At 44.9% G+C, this 19,105-nt stretch overlaps 1 protein-coding gene across 2 annotated transcripts in view; it reads left to right on the top strand.

The window, feature by feature from the left end:
• disp3 (dispatched RND transporter family member 3) overlaps positions 1–19,105 on the top strand; it is a 439,032-nt gene that overhangs the window by 314,866 nt on the left and 105,061 nt on the right. For both annotated transcript variants that reach the window (XM_063033465.1, XM_063033466.1), the window contains exons 9-11: positions 7,162–7,322; positions 8,549–8,710; positions 13,970–14,131. In XM_063033465.1, coding sequence (XP_062889535.1) covers positions 7,162–7,322; positions 8,549–8,710; positions 13,970–14,131 — 485 coding nt within the window. The remainder of the gene's footprint in view (positions 1–7,161; positions 7,323–8,548; positions 8,711–13,969; positions 14,132–19,105) is intronic.

Raw genomic sequence — 19,105 nt, forward strand, 5'->3', positions numbered from 1 at the left:
GGGTATCCGATGGCATGCTGGACGTCGTGAGATCCCAGAAAAAGCAGAAGATGCTGAATACTTCAGTCCCTGCCAGCAAGGAGGAAACACGGCGATTTGTTGGACTCCTTGGCCACTGGAGGCTGCACATTCCCCACTGCGGCCCCTCTACCGAGTATGGAGGAAGGAAGCAAACTTCCAGCAAGGAATTTGATGCAGCCAGGCTCACTGTGGAGCAAGCCCTTCCTGTGGCCTCCTGACAGCAAGGTGCCCCAACACTGTGGCAGAATGGAGTCTCTGGCAGATGATGAAGGACAAGCGAGTCCCCATTGGCTTCTGAACTAAGACCTTGCCAGATGCACCCATCAGATACATTCCGTTTGAATGACAAGTGCCTGTTTGTTACTGGGCATTGATATCAACAGAACACCAGTTGGAAGCCTCTCCAGTTACCCTCAGGCCCCACCTGCCCATCATGCAGTGGGTGAAGTTACAGAACACCACGCACAAGGTGGGCCATGCCCAGCGCTGTTCGATTGTCAAGTGGAAGTGGTACATCGCGGACCGTGTGAAGAAGGGGCCAGATTGTGTCAGTCTATTGCCCATTATGAGCAGGCGATGGAGCTTCCTCAAGTTGGATGCCCTCTCGCACAGGAGGCCCTCCCTCAGTCCCCAGTCTCTTGGGGATGCCTGTATGATGAGCTGATTGAAGATGAAAAGAAAGAGGCTTGGTTTACTGACGGGTCCAGATGGAAGAGTGAAAAACTCGAGGCTGTCACGCTGCCTCTGAAAGTCCCCATCCGTCTGTACACAGGCTCCTGGGCTGTTGCGAATGGTTACGGCCATTTGGATGACCTCATGGCACCAGCAGGACTGGAACATCCATGGCCACCCGTTTTATGAGGCAATCCCCACTGGAAACACATCTGGCAACAGGCCCAGCTGCAGACCATTCCCTTCTACCATCTGGATGCCCACTCTTCCAGGAAGGATGAGGATTCCACTCACAATGCCGCTGCGCAGGTGTGAGTCTCACTACTGCACAGCTCGAGTGCTTGGTGGACTGGGGGCATCCGAAGAGTGGCCACCTAGGGGTGGAGGCATGCAGGAAATGGGCCGAAGCAAGAGGGGTAACACTATCCTGTGATGAGTCGAAGATGGTGATAAATCAGTGCGAGAAGTGCCAGACAGTAAAGCCCTGTAATTTCCCCTTGAGACCAAGAGGGGCAATCTGACATGGGAGTGGCACCAGACAGGTTTGGCAGATTGACTGCATTGACCCACTGCCACAGAATAATAATAATCTCAGCTTGACTGCTGTGGACACGTACTCAGGGGTACTCTCTGCATTTCCCTGCAGCTGTGCAGACCAAGGAAGCACCAGAAGAGGGCTGCAGCAACTATCATCAATGTATGGAGCACCTCGGGAGATACAGTCGGATAATGGATCTCACTTCTCCGGATCACAAGTCTGCAGATTCCAGTATGTTATGGGTCTTCCATATCCCCTACTACCCCCAGGCATCAGGACTTCAGAGGCAGCGACTAAGACTACTGATGCCGACCCACACGTTGCAGGGGTGGTTAGGAGTATTGCAGCAGGCTGTGGATAATTTAAATGCCCAACCCTCTAAATACAGAGGCACAGCAATGTCTAGACGCCTAACCATTGCCGACAACCCAAGGGGGGACGAGATAACTTTACTAAGGGAGGACTCAGGGAAGGTATGGGTTAATGTCTCCCATAAAGGGCCATGGAACGGAGAGGTGGTGGCCTGTGAACCTGGTAACACACGATGGGTAGCGGTAGAGGGGGAATCAGGGCTAATGTGCTTGAACACCCAACGGCTGACAAAATGAGAGTGATTGTATGTGATTGCTCCACGGGGAGGGGGGGGATGAAGCTGATATTTGTGGTGGTCGGCTGCATGGATGCCTCTGCCTACATCATTGAGGCTCCAATCTGAATCTCCTTCCTCTCCCTCTGTTTTGAGTACGCCAGCCACCTAAACCCATCTGTCTGTTGGGTCTGTACACTGGGGATTCACTGTGGCGAAGGAGGGGTTCCACTCTGGGCCATACCCCTGAATGAGATTGAACAGTTGTATGTATGGGCCTTCTCTAATAAGACTGGGAGAAGTGTAGCCAGGGCCTGTGCCCATCCCACTGACTGTGGGTGTCACTCTTGTCATTGTCCCTGCACCCCAATGCCATGAGCGATTTAAGTCAAATAGCCCTGGCAGTATACAGACAGCAGCAAGCAGAGGCTACCTGCCGCTGTGATCATGAAGGGAAGGGCCCTTTATCAGTAATAGCTCATGTACTCGTTACACCATGGCAGATCCCTCTGCTCCGGTCAATGGTACCTACTGGGTATGTGGAGGGAAAGCATACCCCTGGCTTCCTGGAATGCCAGGCGACTTGTGGGCCTCATGGCCAGATCCTAAACCCTGGAGAGGGTGCTGTTATCTGGTGTATGTAGTACCTCATATGCCGCATCTCAAAGACCTTAGGAGCACCCCCACCAGACCCAAGCTAAAAGAGCTACCACCGAGGAGGAAAGGTTTTGGATGATAGACTTCCCGGCCTATGGAGTGGTGACAGAGGGCTGATTGATATGGCCTCGGCCAGTAGAAGCTCTTGCAAATAGGATCTCCACTGCCTTTAGTGAGGTTAAAGAAGCTCTCACAGAGCTCTCGGCAGAATTAGTAGTTGTCCGGACAGTAGCCCTGCAGAACTGGATGGCCATAGATGTCACCATGGCCGAGAAAGTGGGTACATGTGCATTGATTGGTCAAGTGTGCTGTACCTAGATTCCCAACAGCTCTGATATTATCATGAACCTAGCAAGCCATATTTAAAGGACAGTGGAAAAGATTCATGAGGTCAGGGAAAGATACCATGATTATTACACTCCTGGGGGTTGGTGGCCCTTTGGAGCAACTGGTGATCCACTATGATACGTTGGGGTCTGACAATAGGGATAATAATACAGGCTTTTATATTTCTGTGCTGTCGATGTATGCTAATGAGTAAATTGCGGGGGTTCTACTGACTTATGTAATGATGTAAAGTATAATGTGGGGACGCGCGGGGATGTCTTCGATTGTGAGTGCCCTCTGGCTGTGGGGCGGAATGTAGTAGGAATCCTAAAACGTCAGGCGGAGAGTGCAAGGAACAATTGCTGGGATCAAATGTGTGATGTGCTGGGGAAGTGTGACCTGGGTGCTAGGTGGCCAAGGTATTGTCTTTGCAGACCTGAGTCTGTAGTGCCTGAGGCGATGGTCACGATGGGTCGACCTGGACAAAGGATCGACCCAGGCAGGGTTGGGGAGAGTGACCAGGGTATAAAAAAATGAGCGCACCTGTGGTGAGGTCTCTTGGATTTGGGCTCACCACAGGTTAGGTCGTGATTGACTCTGTGGACCAATTGGAACGGGACACTGCAGTTAAACGGGCTTAAGCGCGTTTCCAAGATAAGTACCACTTGTTGTAACTTAGCAATAAAATGTGTTATGTGTAGCATTGTGTGTACAATGCTTATTTCTATCAGATCTGCGAACAGTCCTTACCTTTTGGCACAATGCACCACAATCTCCTTGTCTTGAGCAAATACAATAAAGTTCTCTTCTATTCTATGCCTCCTATAATCTCGTAATGTCTATCAAGTCAGTTCTCATCTTCCATTGTTTCAGAAAGAAAAGCCCTTGCTCACTCAGATTTTCTTCATAAATCATGTTCTCTAATCCAGACAGCATCCTGGTAAATCTCCTTTGCACCCTCTCTACAGCGTTCATGTCCATCCTATAATGAGGCGACTAGAACTGAGCACAATACAATGCAACACACATCAAATTTGCTGGTGAATGCAGCAGGCCAGGCAGCATCTCTAGGAAGAGGTGCAGTCGACGTTTCAGGCCGAGACCCTTCGTCAGGACAATATAATGCAATAGAGTCAGTAGAATATAAGACATATTGTCCCACAAGTCATTTAGGGGTTAAAATTTTCTAAAGATGACCTATACACACCAGTACAGAAATAAATCCATTAACTTGAGTTAAGTGAGTTTAGCATGTTTCCTTTCACCACTATGTAATAGGAAGTATCTGCTTAAAGTCTTTAAACTAGATTGCATACAAGCAAAACAGGCACTCTCCAAATTACTTGTAATCAATATTTAGGAGATCATCTTGCCATCCATTTGTAGAAAGAGCAAAATAGTTCTGTCTGAAAGAAATGAATCTGTATTGCCTTCTACTTACCAAAATGGTGTATGTTTCTGAAGATTCTAACAGAAAAATATGCATGTTGACTGCATTTTTTTCTTCATTGAGAAATACTGCTTTTCATTGTGCTTTGAATAAATGGCTTTCAATGTCAGTAAAAGAGGAACAGCATGGGTGTGAATTGTATATTCACACTGGTTGCTAAGATCATAGAATCCCTAGTGATGAATTCCTTGCAGATTTTCTCGTCCAATACCCATGGAGATGGGAATCCAATCTCTGCCAATAAAGAACTCTATAAATCAATAGTCACTGATAGATTGCAACTGTAGCAGTGATGAAACTGCATCTTAACCTGTCCTTCGGTGCAGTCTGGTTATCTTCCCCTCTGAAAGGAAATTGCATCAAGGACAAACCTATCTCAATAAAAAAAAGATTTCTGTAGGCACAAAAGGCTAGCAACTATGGTGGCATCTAAGAGGGGGAAAGTCAGGTTACCACTGCAGGCAGAAGCCCTGCAATGCAATTTAAAGTCTTTTTAATTCCCATGTTCCAAGAAAAATTGGAGCTGTAGTGAGCAGATTATAGGGAACGCATCAGATATTCAAAAGTTCAGTTTATAAACTTAGCAAAATGGAAAATAGAAATGGAGTATATAATAGAGAATTAATATAACAGGTAATTTGTAAGTTTTTTAGGCAATAATATTCCATATTTTGATGTTGCAACAATGTGAAATATAAGACTTATGTGTGTGCAGTGATCATCTAGCAGCATTATTTCACAGAAAGCAAATTAGTAATCTAGAGGAGAAAGGTTTTTTGCTTGAAGTGGGTTTAATACTTGCACAGCAGTTTAAACTTTGTCAGTTCTTCTCTTTCCCTTATGTCCACGGTTGTATTGTTCTTAGGAAATTAGGACATTCTGATAGGTGATGACATCAGACAAGGGAATACTCATGTTCTTACCCACTAAGCAAATGATTGTAGATAGGAGAATCGGATGAAAATATAATTGTCTCGAGTGTTTTAAGTACTTTTTATTCTTTCCTCCATTAATTGTTTAAAAAAATCACAAATTGTCATTTATTTCTAGTTTTGTGGTTTGGTTTTCTGTCACTGCTGTAACCTTTAGTAAATAATTACTGCATCCTGGGATTTCAATCATTGCCTGCATAGTTAAAAATTCCCTTCATGGATGTTTGCATTTCTTAAGGAAAATACCAATATAAGAATATAGCTTTGAATAACATAGCAGCAATCTTTTATGTTCATCTTAGATATAATACTGATATTGGAAGCAACCCTTTACTGATTCCTTTAAATAGGAGTTAGAGAAACCCATGGGACTGGTAGGCTTTGGGATCTGACAGGGGTTTTCAAGACTCTCATCAGCTTTCCATTTTCCATTCATCAGGATACACACAGGAGTGCAGTACCAAAATATTCCTATTTTGTCTGCATCAGTAAGCAATTCCTATTTTGTATGTTTCAACAGCAATAATGGTAATTACAATACTATTGCTGTTTTAACAATAAACACACATTTGGTATACTAGTTACTGAATTTTAGTCAGCTATGAAATTTACTAGTACATAGACAGTCTCCTGGACAGACCAAGGACCATTAACATGAAGACTTGGACTTGTAGATTGTATACTGCTCCGCTCCACCAGAATTTGCCAACTGTACCCATTGTTTTAATGGAAGAAATATCCAAGCCCTGGCACTTCCCCTGCAATCACCCCACCATCAAATGACCTGAACAGTCCTTCCAGGTGAGGCAAAGCTTCACATGTGTCTCCTCCAACCTTGTCCACTGTACTTGCTGCTCCCAGTATGGCTTATTCTACATCAAGTGCCAATCAAGCATCTTGCGGAGCTCCCACAATCACTCCACAGTGGTCATCCCAAGCTCGCAGTTGCAGATCATTTCAACTCCGGTCCTCATTCCCGCACAGACCTGCCTATGTTTCACCTTCTCTACTATCAGGATGAAGCCCGATGCAAACTAGAGAAGCAACTTACATTCCATCTGGGCAGTATACAACCCAATAACATGAATATTGAGTTTCCCATTTTAAGGACACCCCTGTTTTTTTTTTAAACTCTGCTTCTCCCACCCTTCTCCTGATCACCCAGTCCTCCCATGTTTGTTCCCCTCCCCATCTTTGTCCCTGTCCTCCTCCTGCATCCACCAACTTCACACACAAGATTACACCCACCCCATCTCCCATTTAGTTTCACTGTTGTTCACTCTCCCTACTCCTCAAATGGTTCCCAAATCCCACAGTTCCTGCTTTTCTCCATCCAGCAGCCATCCCTCATCTCCCCAATCTTACTGTATCTGATACTTTTCCTTTTCCCTCGCATTTTGACTGCCTCAGTCTCCCTACTCCACCCTCACTCGCCTCCCCTACCTGGCATTATCTGCCTGTAATCTTACACCCCTCCTCAGGTCACCAATCACCTCGGTGCTCTTCCTTCCCATTCCACTTCTTCCCCCTTTGCTGGCCGTCTTGCCTCTCTACACTCAGCCCTGCTGCAGGGTTTCAGCCCGAAACAATGACAATTTCTCTCCTGCTACTGATGCTGCTCCGTTGCTGCAAACTTCTCCACTACAAGCAGCATGACCGTGAGGAATTCAACTATAAACCGTACCTGCTGCAAGGGCTATCCTTGTGTGCCGTGATCCAGCAACTATTCTGTAGGTAAATCCAGCAGCCATTCGTCAACCACACTGCTCATTGGGTCTCTGCGTCTGCACCAAACTCTGAGTGGTGCTGGAGAATTTCCAGGTAAATCTCATCATGAAAGTGGAAGATCTGTCCATGCAACAGAGATCTGTGTTCGTTTGCTGGTCTGAACTAACTTATGTATTATTTTAAGTGGGAATATAAATATAATACCCTCGGAGTTTAGCGGGATACATTTATTACTAAACTTCTGTTTCAGCTGCCAGCATAAGTGTAAAAGGGAAAACAGCAACTTTACACAAGATTCAGCAGAGAGTGATGATTCACTTCTAGTCACAGAACGAGATTCAGTGTTGATTGGCGGGACCCTCCAGTACCTGGATGATGACATTCCTCTGCTTTCAGTTGAGGAAGAAGCAGGTGAAAAAGCTGACAATATGTTTCTTTTACTCCTTAATACAAATTTTAATGAGTTAATAAATGTTATTATGTGCAAGAATATGATAAAGATATGGCATCATCCAACATCAAACCTTACTCAAGTGGTACATTTAGTGGTTTTTTTGGGTGTGGTGATGGTTCATGTCTGCAGCTCCAGCAGTTATCCTTTGTCCCTATGGTCCATGACTCCCAAGGCGATGACTAGCCATTTAATCTTGGCGGGGAGTATTTTGATCCTGTTAGTTAATGATAATGTGACAACCATCTTCACCTTTAACTAGCAGGATAAAAATACCCCCCACCTAGCTTGGTAGAACTCTGTGGTTTCTGTATTACAGCATCTTAAATTCCCTGGAGATATTTTAAGAAAATAAAGAATCAGATCATTGTTACTTTCCAGAATCCTTTGTTAAGATGTTAGGGTCCCTTATTCCCACCTGTATCCAGGCCAATGGCAAGATTTCAGCAACATAGCTCTTTTTGGAATCCTGGCCAATGGGTATTAAATATATTTCAAACGGCACTTCAAGAAGGAAATATATTAGGCAGACCTGTTTATTTTGCTAAGTTAGAAAATTCGTACAACATTTCAGGTTGGCACTTCAGTGCAGCAATTGATGCTACTGTCTCACAGCTCCAAGTGCCAAGGTTCGATCCTGACCTTGGGCGCTGTCTTTATGGACATCGCACGTTCTCTCAGTGACTGTGTGAATCTCTGCCAGTCACTACAGTTCAGAACCAGAATCAAGTTTATTCTCAATGTCTTACGTGATGTGAATTTTGTTTGGCGGCAGCAATATGGTGGTGTTTCCACATCTCAAATATGTGCTTGTAAGGTAATAGGCTGATTACTGGCAAAAAGGATCAAAGTGAAATTGATGGGTGTGTGTGTGAAAGAAAACATGTTGCAGGACTAGAGGGAAGTAAAGACAGGGGGAACAAGACTGATGGTAATTATACCTCTGAGAGATAGCATGACCAAGAGGCCTGCTCTGTATGTTTGTAACATTTGCAGTATACTGAGTATCCGTGCTGAAGGGCCACATTGCAAAATCATTCACAGGAAAGATTTTTCACTTCAATAAGCTTATTTGCATTCTTCTTAATTGCTTACAAGTGAATATTTTGTTTGCTTAAATAAAGGCAATTTGGAAATCAGTCTCTAACAAAGACAAAGATATAAAAAGATCTTTTTTTTTCTAAAGCCTCTTTGGACAACGGAGATGTACCTTTGGTTTCAGTGGCACCCGAGCTTTCGCCACCCGAAGATGGGATACACCGTCCGGGACAGCTGATCACATGGATACAGGATGCACTTTACTATTTCGTTGCACGCCCTGCGGTAAAGTGTAAATGGATAATTTTAGGTAAGAAGTACACGCTTTACTGTTGATCTGCAGGTGGATTTTGAGGTATAATGTTTATCTCATAGGTTGGAGAAATTATATCCAATGGATCAGCAATAATTCTTTTAAATATATAATTATATGAACACTGAAAAGATTTACATTTAAAAAGCCTACCTCAGCCTAAAGATGTCTCAAAAGGCTTTATAGCCAAAGTACTGCCCTTTACAATGTGTGTTGCAGTGGAGTGTCAGCCTTGATATTGTGTTCAGTCTCTAGAGTGGGATTGATCAAAGGCAAGATTGCTACCATTGACCCAGAGCTGACACTCCAAGGAGAGCATATTAACCAAGAGACGCAAGTGAGGATTTTTTCAGTAGAAATCGTGAACCATTGAAAACAATCCAGCAATGAACATAAAACAATGATTATTGTTTCCTCTGTCCAACTTGTAAATAGCTCCACTTTCCTATTTTCCATGCAGTTTTAAATTAACAGGTTCTCAGAAAAAAATCATCAAGGCTTTGCATTCTCAAGTTGTGTTGTAATTTGTTGCTGTAATGCACAGTACAGCCTGGGATATAAGCAGAGGAACATTAATGATGAGAATGGAAATCACAATCAGCAGCTGAGTTTCCATTCCATCTTTACAGCATTCAGTTCATAGCATTTTGTTGGGGCTTTTACTATTTCTGTTTTGATCATCTGAAAATAAGTATAGTTGAGCTTAATGCATGCTGTGCACAGCATGTGTAGAAATTGATTCTTCCATTATTTCTGTATTCTTCAGTTCAATCAACCTCTCTACAGCTATTTGATTGATGTTTTTTTTATTGTGAACTTCATTTCATTTCAGTATTTTGACTTTTAGGGAAATCACTTATCCTGCCTTCTTGAAGCAGCACTTGAAGGGTGTGCAGATTGGAGATAGACCAACACCAAACCCGAGAGTAAATCAGAAGTGGATCAATCAGTTTCTCCTTGAATTTTGTGTATACAATGAACACCGTTTCTCTTTTTTTCCCATCTATAATGGATTTTACACATGGCTGAAAGCAATTCATTGGTGATTGGACAATTGCTTGAGAATCGATTGAATCTCATTTGACTCATTCAGGAATTGATCCAATTTGCACCTTTTTGCTCTCTCAATTATACAAATACTCTCCACCGAAAGACCTTTCGGAGACCTACGTTATTCTGAAATGATTCTTAACTCTGATTTTTCATATTGTTCAAGTTCTTCTCCACTTTAAATCAAAGGTTAATGACTAATTTCAAGGGAGTATGCAAGGTAAAAAAGCCTCAGGTCGTTGAAAAGTTGATGAGGCCAAGAATGAAATGAAGTTTGCCAGGTTAAGTAGAGATGTTTAAGTCATTGCATTTGATATTGCATATGCCAAAATCCATCTGTTTAATGAATTGTCATTGAATACTGAATACTAGTGTTTGAGCTGATTAAAAATGTGTGTTAGATCTGAGTCTTACTCTACAATTAAACTTGAACTTGAAGTTAAGAAGTTCAGATATGGACTATTTAAGGCAGGGTAGTGGAATTGATAGCCAAGCTAATGACATTGTGAGTCTTGTATTATGAGGGAATGAACTAACACTACTGCAGTCTTCAATGCACTGAACAATTCATAACCCAGTCATCAATGAGTCTGGGTCTGTCCCATCCAAGAGTGGTTTGAAAGAACACTTATCGCTTTTGTTTCCTGAATTCTGCAGTCATCCCATCTACTCCTAGCCCATTCTAAGGTACTGTTCCCCTTGACCTCGTCTTTCAGGCCAACTGCCTCCGCATTCAATGGACCAAAGTCCATAAATTTGTCCACTTACCACAGTAGTTCAAAAGACACAAGTTTGCATCCCTCCACACCTCTGTGGAATGCTCTTTCATTTCCATCAATGTTCCCCTTCCCTACATATTTCCACATGCAATAAGAAGAGAAGTACTCCTGCCCTCTTACCCTGTTCTTTCTCATAATCCAAACCTAAATGTTCCTTCCAATTCACTTGGACATGTTTCAGATTCATTGCACTAAGAGTTGATGATACAGTTACCTCTAAATTGGAGAAACCATAAACGTGAAGATCGCTTTACGGGAAACTTCCATTCCATCTGCAAGAATGTTTCTGAGCTTCCATTTGCCTGTCACTTTAATTTTCCACCCCACTTCCATGCTGACCAAACTGTCTTTGGTGTCTATACTGTTTCAGCAAATTCCATCTTAAGCCCAAAAACAGCACCAAATCTTCCATTCAGATGCATTGCAGCTCTCAGGATTCAATACTGAATTCAACACTGTCAAATAACCAACCTTTCCTGATTGAGTCAGAACTGGCAAACTCTGTAAAAAGTCATCAGTCTGTAATATTAGTGATTTTATCCCTCCCCATAGATGTTATTGATCTGCTGGGGATTTATTTATTTATTTCAGGTTTCCAGCAACTGTTGTCTTCTATATTCAAAGATTCAAAGTGCATTTATTGTCGAAATATGTATGCAGTATACAACCCGGAGATTCATCTTCCCCACAGATGGCCATGAAGGAAAGAAATGCATAGAACCTGCAAAACGGCCATCCAAAAAAAATGAGTGAAGAACACCAAATATAAATCACAAAAAAAGAACAAGTCCAGGCATTATTCAGCTCAGCTCAGTGTTCACTACCTGCAGGCTGTCCCGATTCAAAGTCGTCCAAAACAGCAACAGAGCAAGGAACGACCAGAAACCAGAAAAACATAATCCACAAACCACAGACCCAGAAATTTGGTACCATCCTCCAACAACACTGAGGGAGAGAGAGACCATTTGAACATAGGAACTTTCCTTTGGGAGCAACGAGCAAAGAGAGAAAGAAACCGTCAGACACAGATACCTTCCTCTGATGGCAGTAAGTGAGAGGCTGATAGACAGGGCTGAACACTCGCTCACCTTCCGTACTAGCCTCGATGGTTTCTCTTTCTTGTATCTCTATGCATCTGCCTCTGGGTACATCACCTATTATGTACAGATATATCTCTCTCCTGGGTGACTATCAAAAGTGTTTGTCTCACCTGGACTGCCTTCGCCTGACCTCTCATCAACCTTTTCCTTGTTATTTCCAGCCCTCTATGCAGCCCAAGTATATCCAGGCTGGTTTTCTCAATTCTTTTTTTTTTGTTGTGGTGAAGGGTACCTCTGTTGTTCTCTGCACAGATGCTGCCGGGCCTGAGTATTTTTATCATTATCTTTTCTCACATGTTAACGTGGAAGTTTCTTGCATTTGTTTCAGCACAGGACCTGGGAAATATTGGTCTGCAACTGAGCTCAATTATCAGAAGGAGCAATCAGCTGAAAGAATTGGCCTACAGGCAAGAAAACCATGTACCAGTCAATAATGCCAAACCCCTCCACACATCTCCCTCTGTTCTTCCTTCAACCTTGCACCCCTTCCTCTGACCCTGCTGTCATGGGGTCTCTTGGTAGAAAAAGAGGAAAAACATGACTTAAAGGGTACATGATATGCATTCCTCTTTTCCACTGAAGGAATTAGTACATGACAAATAGTGGGAATATTTGAGGGGTAACTTTTACTGTTTGTTTTTTACATATTGCCAAATATATTGGTTACTTCTCATTACATATTGAAAGATCCTAAAATTACTTTCTGTACTATTCAGGCATTTCCTGAAACATCCTTGCAAAATTCATTATCCAATGGATTCATTTTTAATGAAGAGAAGGGAGCAAAGGCAGACATTCAGCACTTAGAGCCTGTTCCATCACCCATGGGGCAAGCACGCTTGATATCTCAGCCCATTTTGTTTCGTGTTATCTACCAACAGAATTCTTAGTCAAGAAACTCTCAATGGGCAATCAGAGCTTAGTGAAAATCATTCTGCCTTTGCCTTCTTTCTTCAACAGTTGGGTAAAATAATGCTCGGATCAATGGAATTTTGGAAGATGACAACAAGTGAATTTATGTCATCTTTCCAGAAGTTCAAAATGCAGATCATCAGGTCCTGGGTGTTTATTTCCTTTCAGTCCCATCAATTCCTCTGGTCATTTCTTCACCCATGCTAATCTCTTTCAGGTTCTCATTCTCACTAATTCATATTGTCCCCAAGTATATCCAGGAAATTTTCCTTTTTAATTTGTGAAGACAGGGACAAAATATTCGTTTAATTTCTCTGTCTCTTCCTTAATCACCAACATAATTTCCCTATCTCAGGTTATATGATACTCAAATCAACCTTCACAAATCCTTTCCTTTTCAATTACTCATAGAAGCACTTTCAGCCTGGTGTTTCTTGCAATGTTACTTTGGTACCCTGCTTCCCATTTCCTTATGGGTTTCTTCGTCCTCTTCTGCTGAATTCTGAAATGCTTCCAATCCTCAAGCTTTCTGCTCTTATTGGGAATATTTTCTTTGATGGAAGCAAAAAAGGGGGATGGGTCTCTTCAGCCCACGTCCCTTCTGCCATTCAGTACAATCATGGCTGATCCTTTATCTCAATACTCCCATTTCCTCCTCAGACCCCTTGTGCTTTGAAATATGTTTATCTTCTTTGTAAATATATCCCTTGTCCTCCGTGGTAGTGAATGAAATAACTTTACCACCCTCTGAGTGAAGAAATTTCTCATTGTTTCAGACCTAAATTTTGTCCTCATATCCTGAGACTCCCCAGCAGTCAGGGAAAAATTTACTCTGCATCCATATTATTTCTGAATCACTTGGCTCTTCTGCAACCAAGACTGTGTAAGGCACACATGTGCTTCAATCCTATTTTATTTATTTAACTTTTCCATCAAGCTTCCAGATTCAATCACTCACCTATACACCAGGGGTCATTTACAGTGGCCAGTTATCCTATCAAGCGGTATGTCTTTGGGAAGTGGAAGGAAACAGGAGCGCTTTGGGGAAAGCCAAAAGGTCGCAGGAAAGATATGCGAACTCCAGACACCACCAGTGGTCAGTATCGAACTTGGGACACTGGAGATGAGGGGCAGCTGCTCCACCAATTTGCCACTGTGCTGCTGACTCCTGTCAGAATTTTTAACAAATACTGTCATTAAATTCCGTTGTTAGTGATGGGTGACAACTTTACTAGGCCTCTTGTGTTTTGGAGGTACAGGCCTTTATTGTAAATCCTAATTTATCTCCCATTCGCACAACCCAACTTAGACCTCTTCAATATCAAAGAAAGCCATATAACCCTCTAAATAAAAGTGTTCCTGTTTCATGAGAGAGAATCATGTTTTATTGATCTGCTTGTGTTTCCTCTTTCCAGGTCTCTATGTTATTACCCTGGTGATGTCCATCGGTTTCACAACACAACTGCGCCCTGCCAGCCGGGCCCCATTACTCTTCAGCCCTGACACCAACATTCAGGTGCTCCTCGACCTCAAATATAACCTCAGTGCAGAGGGCATTTCATGTGTTACCTGCTCAGGTGAGATCATTGAACCGTTACAAACATTCATTTACCACCGGGAGAACAGGCACAGTGCTGGGGATCTATAAATTACTTAGTTCCTGAAAGTACTACGTGATATTAACTTTTATTTGTAGAAGGAGCTAAGAAATCAAAATAGAACCAAGTGGTGACATAATCATATAAGTGAATACACTGTGATCTGTGCTTCTCCTGGAGGCTCATGAAAGACTAACCTAGAAATTAGACTAATTTGTACCTGCTTTTTGCACAAGTTGCATCTAAAATATCTTTAATGCATGTTTTATTGATTGAGCGACACTTCCTTTGAAATCTTGAAAATCAAAGCTGTAGAAGCTGGAAATCTGAAATAAATACAGAATTGCTTCAAGGGTCTCTGACTGAAATGTTAACTCTGTTTTTCTTTGCACAGATGCTCACTGACCTGCTGAGTATTTTCTGTTTGAACCTTGTTCAGCATTTTTCCAGCATTGTTCTGGATAGGAAGGATTTACTTTCCTTGGGCAATAGAGCATAGAGGGAAGATCTAATAGAAGTGTACAATATTATGAGAAGGATAAGCAGTAAGAAATTTTTCCTTTGGCAGATATGTTGAAGACTGAAGGACAATGTTTGGTAAAAGGTTTAGCAGAGAATTTATTCTCCTTTGGGATAAATGGAGTGAGTATAGATAGATACTTTATTGATCTCAAAGGAAATTACGGTGTCACAGTAGGATTACAAATGCACAGATATACAAATATTAGATGAGAAGTAAGAAAGAATAAAATTTAAGTTACCTCAAGCAGTCTAATAGGAAGGGATCATCACTTCCCCGGCTTTAGCTTGACTCATTACAGAGCCTAAAGGTCGAAGGTAAGAATATCCTCATATAGCGCTTTTTGAAGTTCTCTTAGTCTATTACGAAAAGTGCCGCTCTGTTCAGCCAATCTGGCATGCAGATCATGAGAAACATTGTCCAGAATTGCCAGGATTTTCTGTAGAGTCTTCTGTTCTACCTCAGCCTCCAGTGCATCCAGTTTGACTCCTATAACAGAGCCAGCCTTTCTAATCAGTTTATTGAGCCTGTTGGCATCACCCGTGTTGAGGCCATTGCCCCAGCACATCACCGCATAGAAGATTGTACTGGCAACAACAGATTGGTAGAACATGTGAAGGAGAGGCCTGTATACGCCAAAGGACCTCAGTCTCCTTAGGAAGTAGAAGTGACTCTGGCCCTTCTTGTACACAGCCTCTGTGTTGGTGCTCCACTCAAGTCTGTCATCCAGGTGCACCCTCCAGGTACTTGTAGGTCTTCATCACATCCACATCCTCACCATCAGTAGTAACAGGGAGTAGTAGAGGGTTAGTCTTCCTAAAGTCCATCACTATCTCCTTTGACTTATTGATGTTGAGCTGCAGATGATTCAGCTTGCACCATTTGACAAAGTCCTTCACCAGAGCCCTGTATTCATCCTCCCATCCTCCCTTCATACACCCAAATATTGCTGAGTCATCAGAGGATTTCTGCAAATGACATGACTCAGTGTTGTATCTAAAGTCCGAGGTATACAGGCTAAACAGGAAGGGAGCCAATACAGTCCTCTGTGGGGCCTCAGAGCTGCTTACAGCCAAGGCTGACACACATCTCTGAAGCCGCACAAACTGTGGTCTGTCAGTCAGATAATCCATTCTCCAGGATACAGAGAAGTGCCACTATGATCTTCACAGAGCTGCCCTGCTTATCCAAATGGGAGTAGACTCTGTTCAGCAGGTAGATGGCAGCAGCATCAACTCCAGTGTGCTTCTGGTAAGCAAACGACAGGGGATCAAGGGTGACTCAGGACCAGGGTCTTCATGATGTGTGAGGTCAGGGCCACTGTACGGTTGTCATTCGGTTGGCTGTTCTTGGGTACCTGGGACACATGATGTTTTCCACACAGTTGGGACTCTTTCCAACCTGAAACTCAGATTGAAAGTGCACTGGAGAACTCTGCACAGCTGCTCAGCACACTCCTTCAGGACCTTGGGGTTCATACCATCCGGTCTCAATGCCTTGTCACGTCTGAGTTTCTCCAGCGCCCTTCTCACTTGCTCAGTAGTGAAGGTGAGTCCATGATGGCTGGGGAGTCGCTGGAAGAGGGGGGCTGGGGGACAATAGCAATAGGTATGTGGAGGTGTGGATGGTAGTTACATGGCAAGGAGGGGATGTAGACAGTGGTAGCCTGTGTCGTTCATCCACATCTGGAACTGGAGGGAGGAGGGGTCTTGGTCTGTTGTGCTGAGGGAGCAGTTGGTGTCTTGGTCTGTTGTGCTGAGGGAGGTGTGCGTGTCTTGGTCTGTTGTGCTAAGGGAGCAGTTGGTGTCTTGGTCTGTTGTGCTAAGGGAGCAGTTGGTGTCTTGGTCTGTTGTGCTGAGGAAGCATTGGGTGTCTTGGTCTGTTATGCTGAGGGGGCAGTGGGTGTCTTGGTCTGTTGTGCTGAGGGAGGTGTGCGTGTCTTGGTCTGTTGTGCTGAGGGAGGTGTGCGTGTCTTGGTCTGTTGTGCTAAGGGAGCAGTTGGTGTCTTGGTCTGTTGTGCTAAGGGAGCAGTTGGTGTCTTGGTCTGTTGTGCTAAGGGAGCAGTTGGTGTCTTGGTCTGTTGTGCTGAGGAAGCATTGGGTGTCTTGGTCTGTTATGCTGAGGGGGCAGTGGGTGTCTTGGTCTGTTGTGCTGAGGGAGGTGTGCGTGTCTTGGTCTGTTGTGCTGAGGGAGGTGTGCGTGTCTTGGTCTGTTGTGCTAAGGGAGCAGTTGGTGTCTTGGTCTGTTGTGCTAAGGGAGCAGTTGGTGTCTTGGTCTGTTGTGCTGAGGGAGGTGTGCGTGTCTTGGTCTGTTGTGCTGAGGGAGGTGTGCGTGTCTTGGTCTGTTGTGCTAAGGGAGCAGTTGGTGTCTTGGTCTGTTGTGCTAAGGGAGCAGTTGGTGTCTTGGTCTGTTGTGCTAAGGGAGCAGTTGGTGTCTTGGTCTGTTGTGCTGAGGAAGCATTGGGTGTCTTGGTCTGTTATGCTGAGGGGGCATTGGGTGTCTTGGTCTGTTGTGCTGAGGGAGGTGTGCGTGTCTTGGTCTGTTGTGCTGAGGAAGCATTGGGTGTCTTGGTCTGTTATGCTGAGGGGGCAGTGGGTGTCTTGGTCTGTTGTGCTGAGGGAGGTGTGCGTGTCTTGGTCTGTTGTGCTGAGGGAGCAGTTGGTGTCTTGGACTGTTGTGCTGAGGGGGCAGTGGGTGTCTTGGACTGTTGTGCTGAGGGGGCAGTGGGTGTCTTGGTCTGTTGTGCTGAGGGGGCAGTGGGTGTCTTGGTCTGTTGTGCTGAGGGAGGTGTGCGTGTCTTGGTCTGTTGTGCTGAGGGAGCAGTTGGTGTCTTGGACTGTTGTGCTGAGGGGGCAGTTGGTGTCTTGGACTGTTGTGCTGAGGGGGCAGTGGGTGTCTTGGTCTGTTGTGCTGAGGGGGCAGTGGGTGTCTTGGTCTGTTGTGCTGAGGGAGCAGTTGGTGTCTTGGACTGTTGTGCTGAGGGGGTATTGGGTGTCTTGGTCTGTTGTGCTGAGGGAGGTGTGCGTGTCTTGGTCTGTTGTGCTGAGGGAGCAGTTGGTGTCTTGGTCTGTTGTGCTGAGGGAGGTGTGCGTGTCTTGGTCTGTTGTGCTGAGGAAGCATTGGGTGTCTTGGTCTGTTATGCTGAGGGGGCAGTGGGTGTCTTGGTCTGTTGTGCTGAGGGAGGTGTGCGTGTCTTGGTCTGTTGTGCTGAGGGAGGTGTGCGTGTCTTGGTCTGTTGTGCTGAGGGGGGTGTGCGTGTCTTGGTCTGTTGTGCTGAGGGAGGTGTGCGTGTCTTGGTCTGTTGTGCTGAGGGGGCAGTGGGTGTCTTGGACTGTTGTGCTGAGGGAGGTGTGCGTGTCTTGGTCTGTTGTGCTGAGGGGGGTGTGCGTGTCTTGGACTGTTGTGCTGAGGGGGCAGTGGGTGTCTTGGACTGTTGTGCTGAGGGGGCAGTGGGTGTCTTGGTCTGTTGTGCTGAGGGAGCATTGGGTGTCTTGGTCTGTTATGCTGAGGGGGCAGTGCGTGTCTTGGACTGTTGTGCTGAGGGAGCATTGGGTGTCTTGGTTTGTTGTGCTGAGGGAGGTGTGCGTGTCTTGGTCTGTTGTGCTGAGGGAGGTGTGCGTGTCTTGGTCTGTTGTGCTGAGGGAGGTGTGCGTGTCTTGGTCTGTTGTGCTGAGGGAGGTGTGCGTGTCTTGGACTGTTGTGCTGAGGGAGCAGTTGGTGTCTTGGACTGTTGTGCTGAGGGAGGTGTGCGTGTCTTGGTCTGTTGTGCTAAGGGAGCAGTTGGTGTCTTGGTCTGTTGTGCTGAGGGAGGTGTGCGTGTCTTGGACTGTTGTGCTGAGGGAGCAGTTGGTGTCTTGGACTGTTGTGCTGAGGGAGGTGTGCGTGTCTTGGTCTGTTGTGCTAAGGGAGCAGTTGGTGTCTTGGTCTGTTGTGCTGAGGGAGGTGTGCGTGTCTTGGTCTGTTGTGCTGAGGGAGCAGTTGGTGTCTTGGTCTGTTGTGCTGAGGGAGGTGTGCGTGTCTTGGACTGTTGTGCTGAGGGAGCAGTTGGTGTCTTGGACTGTTGTGCTGAGGGAGGTGTGCGTGTCTTGGTCTGTTGTGCTAAGGGAGCAGTTGGTGTCTTGGTCTGTTGTGCTGAGGGAGGTGTGCGTGTCTTGGTCTGTTGTGCTGAGGGAGGTGTGCGTGTCTTGGTCTGTTGTGCTGAGGGGGCAGTGGGTGTCTTGGACTGTTGTGCTGAGGGGGCAGTGGGTGTCTTGGACTGTTGTGCTGAGGGAGGTGTGCGTGTCTTGGTCTGTTGTGCTGAGGGAGCATTGGGTGTCTTGGTCTGTTGTGCTGAGGGGGGTGTGCGTGTCTTGGTCTGTTGTGCTGAGGGAGGTGTGCGTGTCTTGGTCTGTTGTGCTGAGGGGGCAGTGGGTGTCTTGGACTGTTGTGCTGAG

Source organism: Mobula hypostoma, chromosome 25 (assembly GCF_963921235.1).
Source record: "Mobula hypostoma chromosome 25, sMobHyp1.1, whole genome shotgun sequence".
Taxonomy (NCBI): Eukaryota; Metazoa; Chordata; class Chondrichthyes; order Myliobatiformes; family Myliobatidae; genus Mobula; species Mobula hypostoma.